Source organism: Phocoena sinus, chromosome 20, assembly GCF_008692025.1.
Source record: "Phocoena sinus isolate mPhoSin1 chromosome 20, mPhoSin1.pri, whole genome shotgun sequence".
Taxonomy (NCBI): domain Eukaryota; kingdom Metazoa; phylum Chordata; class Mammalia; order Artiodactyla; family Phocoenidae; genus Phocoena; species Phocoena sinus.
In genome coordinates, this window is record NC_045782.1 from 46,323,256 (window position 1) to 46,341,570 (window position 18,315).

At 55.0% G+C, this 18,315-nt stretch overlaps 2 protein-coding genes across 12 annotated transcripts in view; one reads left to right on the plus strand and one right to left on the minus strand.

Moving 5' to 3' along the window:
• LOC116745099 (cytochrome b-245 chaperone 1) lies at positions 1 to 6,395 on the plus strand. 7 transcript variants are annotated; one of them, XR_004347264.1, is made up of 9 exons: positions 63 to 255; positions 625 to 843; positions 1,296 to 1,423; positions 2,258 to 2,299; positions 2,920 to 2,993; positions 3,568 to 3,664; positions 4,280 to 4,424; positions 4,827 to 5,206; positions 5,925 to 6,395. XR_004347264.1 is itself a non-coding variant. In XM_032615511.1 (8 exons), the coding sequence occupies exons 3-8, from the start codon at positions 1,339 to 1,341 to the stop codon at positions 4,945 to 4,947; spliced, it is 564 nt and encodes a 187-aa protein (XP_032471402.1). In that variant the 5' UTR covers positions 63 to 255; positions 604 to 843; positions 1,296 to 1,338; the 3' UTR covers positions 4,948 to 6,395. The 7 variants fall into 7 exon arrangements, 5 of the variants coding, with proteins under 5 accessions (XP_032471403.1, XP_032471405.1, XP_032471404.1 ...); XR_004347265.1 differs by having other exon boundaries at positions 250 to 301; XM_032615511.1 differs by having other exon boundaries at positions 604 to 843; positions 4,827 to 6,395.
• HEXD (hexosaminidase D) overlaps positions 6,336 to 18,315 on the minus strand; it is an 18,194-nt gene continuing 6,214 nt past the window's right edge. The window contains exons 5-15 of one of the 5 annotated variants that reach the window (XR_004347261.1): positions 16,849 to 16,936; positions 12,228 to 12,392; positions 10,911 to 11,094; positions 9,994 to 10,065; positions 9,668 to 9,863; positions 8,808 to 8,890; positions 7,800 to 7,878; positions 7,623 to 7,724; positions 7,350 to 7,439; positions 6,831 to 6,974; positions 6,598 to 6,739 (exon numbers count right to left, since the gene is read on the minus strand). Coding sequence is in view for 4 of the 5 variants with exons in the window: in XM_032615504.1 (XP_032471395.1) it covers positions 6,553 to 6,739; positions 7,350 to 7,439; positions 7,623 to 7,724; positions 7,800 to 7,878; positions 8,808 to 8,890; positions 9,668 to 9,863; positions 9,994 to 10,065; positions 10,911 to 11,094; positions 12,228 to 12,392; positions 16,849 to 16,936 (1,246 nt within the window). In the remaining variant the exon portion in view is untranslated. Of the gene's footprint in view, positions 7,440 to 7,622; positions 7,725 to 7,799; positions 7,879 to 8,807; positions 8,891 to 9,667; positions 9,864 to 9,993; positions 10,066 to 10,910; positions 11,095 to 12,227; positions 12,393 to 16,848; positions 16,937 to 18,315 lie in introns of all 5 variants that reach the window. The other 4 variants (XM_032615506.1, XM_032615504.1, XM_032615505.1 and 1 more) reach the window with 4 other exon arrangements.

Here is an 18,315-nt window from a genome sequence, read left to right on the forward strand (position 1 = left end):
CACCACACCACGCGGCCGCCTCTAGGGCTACGTAGGCGACCTCCCGCTGTAGCCCCGCCCGTTCTCCCACCTCGAGGGCTGAATGGAGGCCTCAGAAGTCAACGCTCGCCCGCTCCACCGCCGGTCCGGAAGTCAGCTGTCCCATCAGCCCCTGCGGGTCCGGAAGTCAGCCGGCTTAGCCCCCAGCTCCGGAAGTCGGAGGCCGGCGGGTCCTGAAGCCTCCGGTCCGGCCTTTCCCCGCGTCCGCGCCTGCAGGTTAGTGTCCGTGGTGGACGGGCCATGCTGCCCTCGCGGGTGGGAGGTGCGGGGTGGGCTGGGGGGCGGCTCCCGCAGCCGGGGTCCTGCTGGGAGCGCGGTCTCGGGACCCGGCCCGGCTCAATGCCCCGGAGGCCTGGCGGCGCGCGAGCCGGGCGGGGCGCCCGGTGTGGCCGCAGCGATCAGCGGGGCGTGTCCAGGGTGGCTTGTGCCGGTGACAGGCGTGATCTCGCCCCGCGGGCGGCTGAGTCGCGCGTGGAGACAGATGAGCATGTCAGGGGAGGGAGCCGGTGATGTCCCAGGATCCTGGCTTCGTTTGTGTGAACTGAATTCACTATTTGTTGTCAGAAATTTGACTTGACTTCACAGGGAATATCTGAAAAGCTACCCAGAACGGGGTCCCTGGAGCCAGCATTTCGAGCGTATTGCAGCGTGCAGGGCAGAATTCTCCACGTGTGGAAGAGCAATCCCCTTTGCTGACTCGTTCATTAAACCAGTGCTCTGGACCCTCCGGACCCTCCGCTCCCTCCACTGGGTGCAGACTGTCCTTCTCGGCAGCTGTAGGAGACCGCAGAGCTGGCTTTTTCGGTCAGTGCCAGTACAGACTCAAACCATGATGAGACTTTCAGTTCCCTTTTTCAGAGGCCAGCACGGGGAAATGAGGGTGTTCTGGTAGGTTCCGGTAGGGTGCCGGAAGTTTGAAGCCTTCTGGGGGCTAACGGTTTCCAAGAGACTGAGGTTTCCAGGTAGGAAGGGAGGAGGTGATGATCAAGTGCTTGTTGATGCTTTGTGAGTCGGAGCAGGGGACAAAGCCCCAGGGCAACCATTACAACAGAGCAGAGAAGAAACTTCCTTACAGGTCTCTGGGGGATTAAGTGATTTGCCTGACCGCAGAGACTGCAGTCAGCGCGGGCTGACTGGTTCCTGAGCCTGTGTGGGCCTTGCTAGTGGGCAGCCTGGCTTCCTGTTCTGGAGAGGAGCTGGGTTCTTGTCTGTGGCAATGGCTCGGGGGCTCCAGCTGTCTGTCTGCCCTTCCCCAGCCCCCCAGTCTCCTGTTGAAAGCTGTGGCAGCACGTTCCAGGGATGTATATGCAGGTGGAGACACGCACCAGTTCCTGCCTCCATCTGAAGAGGGCTCCAGGCATCAGGTCCTGGTCCCTGCTGGTTGGTAAGGATGTTCATATTTCTCCTCAAGTTAAAAATCTAACTTTAAAAAAGGATGAAAATTAAACTAAATTTTTCCGTGGTTCTGCTACCCCAAGATATGGCAACTATTGTGCCTTCCATCTTGTATCCTCTGCGCGTGCTTTCACAGATGATGTGTGTCTGTCTTGTCTTTTTTCACCATTTAACATCCTTTCGTTAATACTCTGCATGCTCTTCTGAGGTCCCCGTACTTCCCCTTTTGCTTGTTGTCATACACCCAGACCCAGGTATCTGATTTATGTCAGGGCCCACGTGATGGAGACAGTGAGGAGTAAGGCGGAGGAGGCCCTGGCCTCCATCCCTGTCAGTACCCATTGGAGGGCCCTGCACTCCCTGGGCAGCTGCACCATGCTAATTGGAACCTAGGTGTGTGGGGAGAAGCTGCTGTGCCTTCAGCGGCCTGGCTCTGGGCCTTCTTTCCCAGGACTTTGCCTGATTTGTCTCATGTGCCGAGTTGTGATTCTTTACCTTCAGTCTTGTCTTCATTCCACACAATGTGTTGTCAGTGGGTAAAACCCACATCAGGTTCCTCTTTCTGGTTCCCCCGTCAGCTCTGCAACCTCACATAGACATGTGTCCAGTGAATACTGTGACTGGTGTAGAACATTCTTCTGAACAGACTTCCCAGTTGTTTCCCCCACTTCTGAGCCTGGTGGTCTTCTTGCCCCCTGCTCCCTGCCCTCAGCCATCCCAGGCAATGGGAAGGGGCTGCTTACCTGGGTCTGTGGGTCCTGGGAGGAGTTGGGCTCTGGGCTGGTGGTGGCCCAATGGGAAGGTACCTGCTTTCTCCTCGCAGGAATCTTGTCGATTGGCCTGGCTGCTGCCTACTACAGTGGAGGTGAGATGCATCACCTGCCCCCCAGGAACTTCCTCAGCTGATTGGAAGAGGGAAAAAAGGAAAGCCCATCATTTGTAATCTGCCAGGGCATGGCTTTGGGGACTGCCTCTGCCTCTAAATTGTTTGCGGATGCGGCCCACTTCCACGTGCTGGTGTGTCCCCCGCAGCTTATGTTTTTCATTTACATCTTCAGCATTTTCATAAAATATATCATAAAATATATATCATAAAATATTTTTCAGAAAGGCACTCTCGTGTCTGCCTCATGTTCTGTTGCAGGGATGATCCGTGCTTTCAGCAGCTCCCTGTAAGCGTTCCCACCTTTCTGCTCTTACTCACTGTGCCGTGATTGTCATCACGAGTAGACATCCAGGGGAGAGTGAGGGCAGAACTGGGGGAGCACGTCCTATCCCAAGTGACAGGGCCCGCAGTGCTAGGTGGCCATGGCGAGGGTTGGGTGTCCTTGCAGGCATGGGCAGCAAGCCAGGCCCCCAGGTGCCACTCCTGCCCTCGGTCTGGGAAGCACCTGTGCTGGGGAGGGGGCACCGTCTCTGGGCACGTTGGCCTTCGCCCCTCTGCTGCCTTCCCTCGCCTGATTGTCTCCTGTGTTTGCTCCCCAGATAGTCTGGGCTGGAAGCTCTTCTATGTCACGGGCTGTCTATTCGTGGCCGTGCAGAACCTGGAGGACTGGGAGGTGAGGCCAGCACAGGAAGGGTGCCCAGGCTTTTGGGCTCCTGGGCTTCCCTGCAGTGCGAATCAAAGCAGGAAGAAAGGCTCCAGGGGCCTAATGCCCCCCCATCCTGAAACTTGAGCTTAGTGGTTTCTGGATAGCTGGACTTGGCTTCTGGACATTGCCTGTCTGTGACCATCCCTAGGCGAAGGAATCCTCTAAGGCTGTTGTTCTCCCAGAAGTTCTCCTAGAACAGAAGGGCAAGGCCACTTCCCTCACCTCCCTTTTGTCCCTCTTCACGTGTCCTTTGGGTCGCCTGGCCCCAGTATTGCTGACTGCCGATCTCCATTCCCTTGTTTGATGACCTCGTCCGCTGTGCTCGCTTCTCGAGTGCGGAGAGGCTCCTCCTTTTCACACCCCAGCCCCTGGAGGGATCAGGCTGCAGGGGTTTGGGGTTCTGACTGGGATGGTTAGGAAGAGGGGCCGCCTCCTTGAGTGTCTGCTCTGGTGAGGGTGGGGACGCAGTCGGCAAGTCTGTGTGTGTTGGGCTGGCTCACAGGCTAGCAGCCAGGTGACTGCCTTGTGGCTGGCGTTCTAGGAAGCAACCTTCAATAAGAGCACCGGGAAGGTCGTGCTGAAGACGTTCAGCTTGTATAGGAAGCTGCTGACTCTCTGCAGAGCAGGCCATGATCAAGGTGAGGTGTGGGGAGTGAACAGGACGCAGGTTACTCTGGGATGGACAGAGGGCGGCGAGCGTCTGTGTGTGATGGCAGGGAGCAGGCTTGAGGCCTGGAAACGGGCTGGGTCCAAGCTGGCCGCTCAGTGACCAGGGTTGTGTTCTGCCTCGTGGACGCTGTGTACCCCGGACGTGCCCTGGCCCAAAGGAAATTGCTGGGCAGCCCCCAGCTCAGTGACTGGCCACTAGAAACCAGGACGGCATTTTCCCACAGTTGGGGAAAATGAAGCAGAAAGCTGGGCAGCACTGTGCTTAGCCGCCCCCTGACGTGTTAGACTGAGAGAAGGGGTGGGCTTTTCAAGACAATAGTGGGCCTGCTGGACATTCCTTCTCACCCAGACTGGACGTTAACCAGCAGCCACACAACCCTGCACTGTGGTCACTGACCTGTGACATCTAGGGTCAGGGTCTCGGCATGAGCCCAGCCTCAGACATGGAGTGACACGTGCTCTCTGCTTCATGACAAGTGTCATGTGATCCTCTGCATCGTGGCCCCGAAGCAACTGAGCCAGCACCCAGGTGGGAGGGGCAGGGCGAGTGGGGGACACAGCCACTGACAGGGCCCTGCCCACAGTGGTGGTCCTGCTCAGTGACATCCGGGACGTGAACGTGGAGGAGGAGAAGGTCCGGTACTTCGGGAAGGGCTATGTGGTGGTGCTTCGGTTTGCCACGGGCTTCTCCCACCCCCTCACGCAGAGTGCTGTCATGGGCCACCGCAGGTAAGCTGAGGATGGGTGACTTGATTGGCCAGGGCTGCCCCTCACCCCCAGTCAGGTGGTCCTTCCCAGGAACTGCCCAGCACGGCAGGGCATGGAGAGAGGCCTCAGGAACGTTGGGGAGGAGGTGAGGCCAGGGGGGCAGGCCTGCCACCACCCACTAGGGGGAGGTCAGGGGTCCCCACAGGGACAGAGAGGGGATGGGGATGTCAGGGGTCCCCGGTGGGCACAGAGGACTGGGCTAGGGTCCGGTGGGGATGGGGATCAGGACTGAAGGCGCTGGGTCCTAGTGGGTTACCGGAGGCAGATACCTGGGGTGAGACAGGTATGGTCTTGTGGCTGCTGCGGGGTGGCCAGTACCTGTCACAATAACCCACCCTTCCTCCCTGTGCCCGTCTGGACCAGTGACGTGGAAGCCATCGCCAAGCTCATCACTACTTTCCTGGAGCTGCACTGCCTTGAAAGTCCCATGGAGCTGTCTCAGAGCAGTGACAGTGAGGTCGATGGCCCTGGGGACCAGAGCTGACCTCCACGGAACCCCTGCCTTGGTTCTGGTGGGGCCCCAGCAGGACTGATGGGCCACCTACAAGTCCTCCTCCTCAGCTCCCCGCTGTGTCCCTGGAAGCCCCGGGGCAGCCGTTCCTGCTGCTTGCTTCTGTCCTCTGAGCAAAACCACAGTGGGACCTTCTCTGCAGGCTCCGAGCGGTCCAAAGAGGGCACAGGCCTCAGATCTGTCTCTTCCTGGAATCAGACAGCCCACTGGGACAGCGGCCTGGTGTGGACAGGTCAGACATGCTAGCTGTGTGGGGCTCAAGACCTCTGAAATGGGATGGAAGAACACCCAGGGTCCCAGGGTGTGAGGGCCAGGGCTGAGTTCTTTGGGTCGAGAGGTTCTCCAGGACCAGGTCCTGAGGGCTGCGGTGAGGCTCCAGCAGGGCCAGCGGCTGGGCGAGGATCTGAGGATGCTGCTGCCACACGTCATCCCCAGGAATCCCATCTCCTGCCCTGCTCCCCATGCCCATCCCTCCCCGCAGCCAGATGTCCTCAGTGGTCAGAAGTGAGGTGTTCGCCTGCGGAGCTGCCGGGGCTCAGGGTGGACGCTAAGGGGCACGCCTGGTTGGTGTGCTGCAGCCACTCCTGAGGCTTCCACAGCCCCCAGACCGCTGTCCACTCAGGTGGCTCATCTCGAGTCCAACCAGGATTGCAGCTGGGCTCTCACAGAGAGGATAACCTCCCGCCCCTGCCCCCAGTGTAGGCAGAAGTTCCCTCTTCTAGCATTGTGCAGCACTTAAAAACCTGGACCCATCCCTCAGAACCCAGATTCCCAGCTTCTCTTGAACTCTGGTGCTGGGCCTGTGTGTTTGGGGCCAGAATCGCTGGGCTCATGGCTGCCCCTCAGCAGCGCCTGAGCAGCTAGCTGCAGCCACCCTCGTGGAGTCTGGGTGCCAGCCACACTGACCCTCAACTGCACTATTAGTTTCCTCCTGCTTTCTCTGAACCTAGGCTCCTCCGAGGTACAGCACGTGCCCAGAGCACCTCTGAGTGAGGGACCCAGGAGGCTGTGCACCTGGGAACGGCTGCATGGACCAGGGGTTCTGAGGCTGCCTGGGTGAGAGACAGCAACTTCCAGGAAACTCCAGAGAAATGAGATCCTCGCCCTTACCAGTGGTGGCCACCAGCCAGCCCTTAATTTGGACACACAGTCATTTAAACATGCCAAAGTTAGGTTTCTAAATGGTTAAACCTGAAATACTTTTTTTCTTAAAAGGTGTGAAACAGCTATGGTTGGTTTCTTGTGTGTTTGCCGCTGGGCTGGAGGAGGGAGGGTGTTTGGCCAGCTCCCCTCTCCCAGGGCTGGGTTGGGCGAGGAGGGTCTCCAGACCATCGTGAGGGCCAGTAACTAAGTCTTTGAGATTTCTGGCTTCCACTCTCCTTTTTATTTTGAAAGAATTAAAGTTCTAATGCTGATCACTGTATAGGCCCAGAGTGTCTTTTCCTTCCATGTTTACTCTTGTTTCTGTGGGCGCTGTCTGCTGGCACGGCTGCCCAGGGCTCAGGAGGCGCGCGTGGGGCCGGGTGCAGCTGGATGAGGGTGCAGGGAGGCCGACAGCCTGAGCTTGGCCCCCTCCCCTCAGGGGTCCTGGCCCGAGTCGGGCCTGGGGCCGGCTGCCTCACCCAGATCCTGCAGCAGGGCCTGCAGCCGCCGCAGGCTGGGGCGCACGTTCTCCTCCAGCCACTCCTCCACTGCGTCTGGGTAGAAGACACGCTGCAGGGCAGCCTCCAGCTCCCCCACGAGAACACTCCACCTGGCCAGGAGACTGAGGACCACGAGGCAGTGAGCCTGCCTGGCGAGGGCCCTGGGGCATACCTCATGGCCTCCAGAACCCCACGGGTCAGTACATCCCATACCTCAGTTTACTCATCCATAGAACAGGGCCGTTAGCACCAGCCTCATAGGGTTGTTGGGAATAAGTGAATGACTGTCACAGTTTGACCTCTGAAACTAGAAGGCACTTCACAACTGGCTGGAAGGGTTTTTCTTGGTGCATGAACCTGTTGACAGTTGACTGCATCTTATACTCAGCGGGGACAGTCTGTGTTGGCTTCTCTCAGAGCCAGGAGAGCACTGGGGAAGGCTGGCTGGGACCCTGTCCCCATGGTGACACATGCAGCCGCAGGGCCAGGATCAGCCCTAGGCAGTCTGGTTCTATGGTGAGCCCTGGACCCTGCTCAGGGCATCTGGTGACCCTCACCCTCTCAGGCAGGAACGCCCCAGCTTCTCTAAAGCCTAAAGGCACAGCTGATGCAGTTGAGTCACCTAGGAATCCACGGCTGCAATACCTAGAAAGCTTGTCCAGAAAGCTGCCAGCATGCAGTAGAGGGTGGGCAGCCTCGGGGATGGGCACAGCTGGGAGGGGCATGGGCTACCTGTGCGCCTGGGGCTGGATGTGCTGGATCATGACGGGGTGGATGAACTTCCGCCTGCGATGGTAGGGGCTGAACCAGCCGGTCACATACCTGGGGGCAAATCCACACACACAGGTAGGCACACCGTGGCTCGTAAGGCTCAGTGGTTGTAAAATAAGACCTTTGAAAATCTGGTAGAAATTTTAAAAAGTTGTTTTCTGCCCAGAAAGTCTTCTTGCAGGATTGGCTGGCCCTCACCCTGCCGGGTGGGGGGTCACTCCCCTGCCCACTCACCTGTCCCTCTCCAGCAGCGCATCCACGGAGCTGCACAGATGGAGGCTGACTTGTGTGATGAGGTTCAAGATGTCGCTACCAGGGAAGGAGCCGGCCCTCTCACTGCACAGGGAGCCACTGTGCTGAGGATGCATCCAAATATGAGGGGACAGGCAGGGCTGGGGGTGAGGGTGTTACCTCCTAAAATCCGTTGCTTCCAAGCTCGAAGTCCCAAGAAAGTTCTCCACTCTTGCTTTAACGTTTTCGGCAAAGCCTCCTAAAACCAACCACAGACGGAGGTTGGAGGGGCCTCTGGAGGAGGAGGTGGCCTGGACTCCGTGCTGGCTGGACCTCCTGGCCCTCAGGCATGGGTGGTGGGCAAAGCAACTGAGAAGGACCGCCGGCCAGGCCCAGCTGGGCACATGCTGACCTCAGGGATGGGTTAGCCCAAGGCTACTGCAGCCTGGTGGGGAGGTGAGAACACGCTGGAGGCTCTGTGCTGCCTGCCTCGTGGGGAAGGGGTGCCAAGGCCAATGTGCTCCTATTAGCACAGGCATCTGCTCTGTTGTCTGTACCTTTCCCCAAAGAGTTCAGAACTGACACTTCAAAAAAGGATAAGCCAGAGTCCCAGTATCTGTCCTTCCACCTCCCTGTAGCTCAGCACAATACCAAGTGTGTTTATTTTTCAGTCCTCACTTTCCTCAACCACCTCGATGTTTTTCTGTGCCAACACCACATACGTTGCTACTTAAATTCCTACCTGGTCCCGTATAACATGCAGTTTATGTAACCAGGGCCTCGTCACCAACCTTGCCTGCTGGTCTCCTCTGTCTCTAAGCATCTATGCCCACACCTGGCTGCTCCCTCGAGAACCAGAGGTGAGGGAGCTGCCTCTCTGGGGCCACACCCACCAGCACTGGGCATTCAGGATATTTATGCAGCAAAGGCGGGCCCTCTCCTGCACCCTATCCATGATGAATTTCCTTGTGGGTTCACTGTGCCTGCGAGGCATGTCCCCCTAACTTCCTGGTCTGTGTCTTGGGTTTAGGCTCGAAGACCCGGGCTGCAGTGGGGTGGGTGGGTGGCTGAGCCGGGGCCATGGGTGCGTTCCCCTCCCCCGCACTGGTTGGAAGACCACAGTCCAGCCCCGAGGAGGTGGCAGTTGGGGGCCCGGGGCACTAGGCTTCCTGGGAGAGGGGACCATACCATGTAGAAGCACCTGCAGACAGACAGCCAGGGACGGGATTCCCACGGGCAGCAGCTCGCACAGCACAGAGAAGTGGTCATACCTAAGTCCATCGGAGAGGGGCGCTCAGCAAAGCAGATGCTCAAACACGAGTCACCACAAGACAGGACAGGGATCTAGAAGCTTCTGCAGAGCGGTTGCTGCTTCCAGAAGGTTCCATGGCTTTGCAGGAACCCCACCCAGAGTGACCTGCCTGGGCTTAATGCTCTGTGGTTGCCACCCTGAAATCCCTAAGTTAACCTTTGACTCAGCTTTATGAGTGAGGGCTGAGGTCCAGTGGGTCAGCCCTGCCTCCTGCTCCCTCCTGTGGGTTCAGGGCCTCCTGCTCTTGGTGTCAGGGCCACCTGGCCTCCCCCTCGGGATGGGACCTAAGGGCAGGACTTGCCTGGGACCAGGGGTTTAACTGTAGCTCTACTTTTCAAATGGTGTGAAATCCTAAACAAGCCAAAGTCTGACCTCATGCTTCTCCCAACATGACCTCGGGTGGGGCGCAGGACGGGGTGAACAGGCAGAGACGGGTAGTTCGGACAGGGCATGGGCCAGGAGGGCCAGTGCCCTAGGGCCCTTAACACCCCAAGCAGCGTCCCCTCTGCAGAGGGTGGTGCGAGGGGCTTGACCCCAAGTGGCTTGTTTTGTGCAGCTGGTCCTTCCACACCCTCCTCAGAGGGCCGGCTGCTTCCCCTTGACCAAATGGCGGGAAGGACTGAGGCCCAGACTGGATGGGCCAAGGAGGGCAGTGTGTCCTAGGTGACGGGAGCCGCTTGGACCCTCCCGGGAAAGGCCAGCCCCGAGGACGTCCCTGGGGACTGCATGGCCTCACCTCTGCCAGCCAGTCAGGACGATGCCCTGCAGCGTGTCCGCTGGCACACTGCCCGCCACCTGCAGCCACTGCATGTGGTTTCTGAGGTGGTGCTCGATGGGGGTCAGGGCCTGGCTTGCCCCCGTGGCTCCCTTGAAGGCACTGGCGGCCCAGAGCCAGGAGAAGCCGCTCTTCCGGTACTTCTCCATGAGGAGTGCTGGGTGAGCAAGTGAGAGGTGTGAGTGGCAGACCCTGAGGAGGTGCAGCCGGGAAGCCCGAAACACACACTTGTCCGGGTGGAAAACCGGGAGGAGCCCATGACCACCGGGCTCTGCTCTGGTACTGACCCTTGCTGTGGACGTCCAGGTCGGCCCCGTAGTCCCAGAGCACAGGCTCCACCAGCTGCGGCACCCTCGATGCTGGGGGTGGAGAGAGGCTGTGAGGGTGCGTCCTTCTAACTCTCCCTTACTGCGTTAAAATGGATTTTAGTACAGACTCAATACTATGCTATGATTTGGGCTGTAAATGCCGCAGCCACAAGGCCAGCTGGCTTTGGAAGTGACTGGACACTGCTGGAGCTGCCAGGGGTGAGTCCCAGGCCAGCGGTCCCAGAGCTCCCTCAAGGGGGACACACTGTCTGCACGCGGGGCCGGCCCAGGTGCAACAGGAACATACCGCTAAGTGGACTTAATTATAATTAATTAAAACCCAAGTGGCCACATGTGGTAGAGGCTGCAGCAGGGACACCTGGGTGGGCCTTGCGGAAGCATGGGCCACGACCTCCCTGTCTCACCCCAGAGCCTCAGGCAGGCTGGGCCCCGGAGGGCTGGGGGGCCACTGCTTCCCTCCACCAGCCAGTGTGAACCTCAGTAGAGGCCCCTGCAGGGCTGGCTGTGCAGATGTGTGGGGCTGAGGCCCCTAGAAGCACTGGAAGCTCTCAAGTGCCACCAGGGGCGCTTGCCCCCCCCGCACCCGCACCCCCAGCTTTTTAGGGCCAGCGCCCCTCGGGGCCTCGTGCTGCTCTCTGGGTCAGATCTCTCATAACAGTACTCCTGGAAAGACTCCAGGAGGCCTTTTAGGGGAATGGCATTTTCATGTGAGAAACGGTCCTAACAGGATGGCCTAGAGTTAGCTTTGGTACGGATCTACTACACGGTCTCTCCTTGACAGTCGGGGGCTCAGAGTAGCTCGGCTTCTTCCCCTCACGGCACCAGGAAGCCCCCTGCGGAGCGTGGCCGGCCCCCCAGGGCCATGCCTGGCCGACCTGAGAGCTGGTCCTCGGGGATGTCCCGCAGCATGTCGTCCCACACCAGGGGCGTCGTGGTGGGGTGCTGAGCCTGCACATGGCTGGCCACCGCCTCCATGTAGGACAGACACAGCTCTGCTCTGGTGTTGGGCTCCTGCTGCAGCCACTGTCTTGAGTCCTCACCCTCTCCGAGGTAGTAGACCTGGGAGGAGACACAGGTGGGTTTGCCCCAGGACCACCCATCCTCACCCGCGGGTTCACGCTGGGGGACTCCTGGGGCAGCTGCTGCCCACGGGGAGAAGACAGTGAAGGGTGCCCTTTCCTTCTGCACCGAGACCTGAACCTCGACTCAAGACTCCCTTGAGGCTGGGCAAGGGAGTCTTGAGTCTGGAGCCCCACAGCAGCCAGAAGGTGGAAATAACCAGATGTCCAATAACACAAGATGGATAAACAGAGCATGGCCCATCCACATGCTGGAACATCACTCAGCCACGCTGGAGAAGGTGCCCAGTGAGAAAAGCCCACGCACGGGGCAGGACTCCATTTATGGGGTGCTGGGAGGGCAACGCAGAAATGGAAAGGAGACTGATGGATGCAGGGGCGGAGGACAGGGGGGCAGGGAGATGAGAGGTCCTGCAGTAGCCGGGGGGAGGGCTGCACAACACTGAGAATGACTTAAAAGTTACTGGATCATTCACTTTAAAGTGGTTATAGTGATAAATTTTATGTTATGTGTATTTTACTACAAAAAAGAGATTTTTTTTGAAGAAGAGGATCAAGCTCTGAGGTAAGATGTCTGCAAACCACCGTCCCAGCTCAGATGCCTAAGCTCAGATGAGCAGAGGCCTTTGGGTCACTGTGCTCGGTGGCTTGGTATCATCCTGGCCACTGTGTTTCTCAAGGACAAGGAGGGCACCCCCGGGAACCACCTTTCCAGCCAGTGCTCCACGGCCCTAAAGTGGTAATTTCCTTTCTCCCACAGTCCAAAACTGTACTTCTTCAATTGGAAGAAAGTAACCGGCTCAAACTCATGGCCACACTGACCCCGAGGACATGAATGTGCCATAACCAGGGGCTGCTCTGCTGCTGTCCCGTGGATGCCTGCACCCCATTGCACCCTGCTTGGCTCGGCAGGTTTGCCGGCGCGAGATCACCTGTCAGGTGGGACCAAGGCCCTCACTAGGGACATCTCCTCGGCCAGCACTTCTTTATCCTCGGAACTACTTTTCTATTTAAGAGAAGAACCCACGAGGTGGGAGAAGGTGACCGTGAGGTGAAGAAAAGGGGCTGCTGCAGAGCTGGGGGAGCCGCCTGCTGGTAAGGCAAGGCACCCACCTCGTCACAGCCGATGTGGAGCCACCGGGCGCCCGGGTGCAGCGCCATCACCTGGTCAATCATGGCTCCAACCAGTGCCAGGGACTCCGCCTTGTGGGGATTCAGGGTGTTGGGGAAAAGGGCCACTTCCCGGAGGTGAGCGAGAGCCTCGTGCTTCAGCACAAACTGTGGGGAGACAACAGGAAAGCTGGTGACCCTGGGGAGGAGCTTGTCCCCGAGCTCCCCGAAGTCCGGCTCCTGCCTCTGCGTCCTGATGACCTCGCGTCTATTAGAGTCCTCGGAGGGGCCGGCGGGGCTGCACTGCGGACCAGAGCCAGGGTGCCAAGTGGGCGGGTCTCTGAGTAACCTGGCTGCTTGGTCAACAGTCCTTCTCCCTTCCAACTCTAACTGGGCTGAATGAGAAAACGGAAGAGATAGCTTCCCTTCACAACAGAATTACACACGGGTGGCCTTCTTGCTCAAGTGAAGAGGCTGGCAAATCCTCTCCCCAAAACAAGTACAAAGAGGAATGATTTGTCCAAAACGACCGTTTCAGGGCTCCAGAAACCAACCAAAGGTGAACAACAAATTGGGAAATGCGTGTTCATGAAAGGCTGCCATAACTTTGGGTAAAAACAGATTCTGCAGCTTCTGCCTAGGTGCTCCCACCCCCCACAATGGCTGGCTGTGGGTAAACCTGGCCTTTGGGGACCTGTCAGTAAAAGTGGCAAACTGTTCTGAATTCTGCGGTCCCCACAGGGCTACAGAGGTGACACATGTTCTCCGTACGCACCGGCTGGCTGGGGCCACACCCACCAGGGGGCCCGAGCAGGCTGGGTGGAAAGCAGAAGCCGCGGCAGACTGAGAGCTGCCTGAACCCTGAGTGTGGCCTCCCAACCCCTGTGCCACAAGGTGGGGCCTTATGGGCTCGGACACAACCACCACCCAAACCCTGCGGAATCATCAGCTGTGAAGACTGAAGAGTGACCCCTAGGGCAAAACCCGAAAACAAGAATACAAAAACAGAGGCATCTGTGGCCACACACAGCTGGGGAGACATTAAATCCAGGCAACTTACAACTACCCATGGGGGGAAAAGTCAGACTTGCTATAACATATGATCTGAAATGTCCAGTTTTCAACCAAAAATTGAGACATGCAAATAACTGGAAAGTGGGACCCAGACTCAAAGAAAAAACAATTCTATGGAAACTGATGCTGAGTGGGCCTAGATGTTGGATTTATCAGACAATTATTTCAAAGAAACTATTATGAATATGTTCCAAGAATTAAAGGAGGGGCTTCCCTGGTGGTGCTGTGGTTAAGAATCCGCCTGCCAATGCAGGGGGACACGGGTTCGAGCCCTGGTCCGGGAAGATCCCACATGCTGCAGAGCAACTAAGCCCATGTGCCACAACTACTGAGCCTGTGCTCTAGAGCCCATGCTCTGCAACAAGAAGGCACCGCAATGAGAAGCCCCCACACCGCAATGAAGAGTAGCCCCCGCTCACCACAACTAGAGAAAGCCCGCGTGCAGCAACAAAGACCCAACACGCCAAAATGAATTAATTAATTTTTTAAAAATTAAAAAAAAAAGAATTAAAGGAAATTATTTACAGTAAGGGAAATTAAAACTCCATTCAGGGGGAATTCCCTGGTTGTCCAGTGGTTAGGACTCTGCGCTTTCACTGCTGAGGGCCCAGGTTCAATGTGCTAGAAAGCACATTTTCTTAATGTCGTATTTCACCTTGCACAGTAATACTTTGATGAATATACGGTCAAGGAACTAAGATCTTGCAAGCCACGCAGTGTGGAAAAAAAAAAAAATACATTCAATGGGCCCAGCAGCAGATTTGAAATGTCAGAAGAGAGAGTCAGTGATTGGAACAAAAGATCAACAGAAATTCAAGCTGAGTAACCGAGGAAAGGTGCAAGAAAATGAACAGAGCCTCAGAGACCACAGGGCAACATCGAGCTACCAACGCATGAGCAAAGGAGTCCCAAAAGAAGAGAAGGGGACAGAAAAAAACATGAAGAAATGGCCCCAGACTTCACAAAAGTGAAGAAGCTCATCAAACTCCAAGGAAGATAAAGGCAAAGAAACCCAAACCTGGACACATCATAACCTAAAAGGCACATTTAGGGGAATAACACAATTAATGGCTGACATACCACGTTCTGGTTTGGAAAACTCAACACAGTAAAGAGGTAATTTTCTGCCAAAACTGATTTACAGATTTAACACAATCCCAATCAAAATCCCAGCAAGGTTTCTAGTAGATACACAGAGAAACTGAATCTAAAATACATATGAAGAGGCAAAGGAACTAGAATAGCCAGAATAATTCTGAAAAAGAATAAAGTTGGAGGAATCTCACTACCTGATTTTAAGACTTACAATAAAGCTATAACAATCAAGATAATGTGGTATAGACAAAGGGATAACACATGGATCAATGGAACAGAACAGGGTCTAGAAATAGATTCTCATAAATGTGGTCAATTGATTTTTGACAAAGGTGCAAAGGCAATACCAAATTTCAAAGAAAGCAGTCTTTTTGACAAATGGTGTTGGCACCATTGGTCAAGGAGTGCCATACTACATGCAAGAAAAATGAACCTCCACCTCACACCTCACACAAAAACTAACCCCAAATCGATCATAAGTCTAAATGGAAAATGTTCAAGTGTAAGACTTCAGAGGAAAACAGGAAAAATCTTCATCACCTGGTGACTGGCAGAGTTCTTAGAAATGACGTCAAAAGCATGATGCATCAAAGAGAAAAACTGATAAACTGGACTTCACCAAAGTTAAAGACTTTTGCTCTTTGAAATACACTGTTAAGAGAATGAAAGGACAAACTGCAGATTGGAAGAAAATGTTTGTAAATCACGTATCTAACAAAAGACTTTGTCCAGAATACACAAAGAATTTTAAAAACTCAACAGCTCAGAAAGTGAAATGCGCAAAATCCTTGAACTGTGCTTCACAGCTGAAGAGGGTATTCTGATGCAAGTGACCAGACGTAGAGTCTTTGCCAACCCTGCTGACACTTGACTTCGGACCGCTGTCCTCCAGACAGTGAGAACAAATGTCTGTAGTTTAAGCCGCCTGGTTTGTGGTCCTTTGCTATGGTAGCCCCAGGAGACGAATCCACCGTAAGAGCAGAGCAAGGCCAATTAAGGAGCAGGAGGGCGTGGTACAATGGAGCTGTAGTTGAAGCGCTCAGACCAGCTGTGGTGGGGAGCAGGGCGCGGGGTGGGGATGGGCGGAGTGATGCTGGGAGACCCACTGGAGGACTTTACAGCCGGTCCGGCAGTAGCTTAGACAAGGATGGTGACAGTGGGACGGAGGGAACGCTGACTCAGGAGGCAGAGGAGCAAAGTGTAGGACCTGACAGTAGACGGGAAATGCAGCTGGAGTGGGGGGGTTGGGGATGGTACAGCCCCTCCCTGAGGCTGGAAGAGGCCTCACAACAGAGACACCAAGCAGACAACTGTAGACTAGAACTCAGGGTCTGCACGAGAGATGGGAGTCCTGGGAGTCACCGAGGACAGGAAAGGGAAGCAGGAGGGGAAATGGCTTTATCCAGAGAAGGAGTGTGAAGTGAGTAGAGGGCCCTCGAGAGGTGCCATGGGGACAGCCAAGTCCAGTGCAGCTACAGGACAGCACACGGAGAAGATGTTGGGCACAGCCAGAGCCGGGGACCAGGAGGCCATAGGGTTTAGGAGGAGGGGCTTGTGGGTAACGAGTGTGTCAGGACCGGAGCCCAGAGAGCACAGCAGGGAGAGTCCACCAGGAGAGCTGGAGGGCAGATGGTGGGAGAGAATCCCTGAACAGGAAGGAAAGCGCCATCACTGGAAGGGAAAGTGAAGATGTGGGGGAAGGACTGCTGATAGATCTAAACGGAGCCTGAGAGCCATTAAATCAGTATTATGTTTAATTTGCTTCCCCTTATCTGAGGCAGACGTGAAAAGTATTTTTGAAGATCACATAGGAGCTTGGGAGAATACTTTCAAAATTAAGTGAAAAAGGAGACCACAGAAAGCACGTTTTCTTTTTTTTTAATAAAGTATTTTTTAAAAAATATTTATTATTTTGGCTGTGCCAGGTCTTAGTTGCGGCACATGGGATCCTTAGCTGCGGCATGCGGGATCTTTAGTTATGGCATGCAGGATCTGTTTTTAGTTGTGGCATGCGGACTTCTTAGGCACAGCATGCATGTGGGATCTAGTTCCCCAACCAGGGATCAAACCCGGGCCCCCCGCATTGGCAGCACAATCGAACCAGGGCTCCCTGCATCGGGAGTGCGGAGCCCTACCCACTGGACCACCAGGGAAGTCCTAGAAAGTACATTTTCTTAATGTTGTATTTCACCTTGCACAATAATACTTTGATGAATATACGTTAAAAAGGAAAACAACCCAGTCTGCAGGGCTCTGTGGGAATCAGGCCCCCCATCCAGCTCTTCCCCTCCCCTCCTTGGACAGAGGGTGCTCCCACCTAGAGCTCCGAGCTCCTCAGCCGTTCACAGAGCTTCTCTGTACAGTGCTGAGCTGCTCCCTGCCTGTGTCTGGCCCCGTCCGCACACCCCTGAACCCCACACCTGGGTACCAGGTAACTTTCCTTCCTCCCACTTACCTCCATGTGCCCAAATGTCTGCACCAAGGGAATGACCTCCAGCTCATTCAGTGTGGCCTGATGCAGGATCTCTTTGATTTCGGAGGGGCTAGAGAGACCAAGACCACCCAGAGAGGTTCACACAGGCTTCCATTCAGGCTCCCCCCAACCCCCCTCGTCAGGTTCCTGGGGGAGTCTACCGCGGAAACTAGCAGGGGTGCTAACTCTGAAAAGCCCAACGGATATTCTTAAGTTTTCAGAGAAGACTCCCACGCTAGAGTTTAGGAAAACAATGCTGTTATGTCAAGTAACAGTTTACTTCTTGAAAGAATAGTACCAGCTATTCTGACCCAAACTCAACAAGAGGCTAAAGTCATTTTACAAGAAACTAGGCCACACAAGCAATCATATTTTAGAGCAAAGGTGGAAAGATGGGCCTGAGAACAAACACACCACCTGTTTCTGTACAGCCTGTGACCTAAGAATGGTTTCTATGTTTTAAAATTGTTGAGAAAACTCAAGAGAAGAATATTTTGTGACATGTGAAAATCGTATGGAATTCATCCTTCAGTGTCCACAAATAGGGTTTTATTGGGACACAGCCACGCCCACTCATTATTATCACTTGTGGCTGCTTCTGCCCCACTATTAGTTGTAACAAAGATCAGATGGGCTGCACAACCTAAAATATCTACTGTCTGGCCCTTCGTACAAAAGGCTGGTGATCCCTTTAATAGAGGAAAGAAAAACGAAGAGTTTCAAGATTCAGGTGGGAGTGTCCCTTCAGGCCAGCATTTCGTCGCTGAGGCCACTGAGGACGCCATCCTGGAAGGGCCCACTGCCTGCTCCACCATGAGTTGTCATTTGTGAATTTATCTCAACTTCTGTATGTGTTTGAACCATCTCTGAAGTTAACCAGTTCTATAGATGAATTGATTATATAAAGTTCTGTCTGTAAATATACCTTTTTCAAGCTTCACCGGAACCCTGGCACCTTTTTCACTTTCAAAAACAAAGGAAGAAAACGTGTTCATTGTAGGAATAAACACGAATACCTCCGCCATCTCACCACATTAATGCTCTGGTTCATGCCTTTCTTGTTTCCTGCCCACACGTACGTGCTGGGAGTTCTACCACATGGAGCCAAGCTGCTTCCCAGCCCACCAGTGGGAGGCTTGCTCCGGCTCACCCCCGTGGACACAGAGCATTCGCATTTTTTTAAAAGCGTCACCAATTTGGTAGCCAAAATGGCATTTCACTGTTATTTTATTACTATCATATACTTATTGGCTATTTTTCTCTCTTTTTGGGGGATCAGAATGTTCTTTGCCCATTTTCTTTTGGGCTATTTATTACCGATTTACATGGATACCCATAATTTTAAAGCCAAGTGGGGTGCACCCATGACCACACTATCCGACTTCACTGATTCTGATTCTCTCCCCTTTAATCCTCACTTTCCTGGTGAAGATCCCGCCTTAAAGAGCA

Excerpts from the sequence above, each read along its gene's own strand:
- LOC116745099 (XM_032615512.1), top strand. The coding sequence starts at position 1,339 with ATGTATATGCAGGTGGAGACACGCACCAGTTCCTGCCTCCATCTGAAG. Across the intron at positions 2,994-3,567 it reads AGAACCTGGAGGACTGGGAG|GAAGCAACCTTCAATAAGAG; the intron begins GTGAGGCCAGCA and ends CTGGCGTTCTAG. Across the intron at positions 3,665-4,279 it reads CAGAGCAGGCCATGATCAAG|TGGTGGTCCTGCTCAGTGAC; the intron begins GTGAGGTGTGGG and ends CCCTGCCCACAG.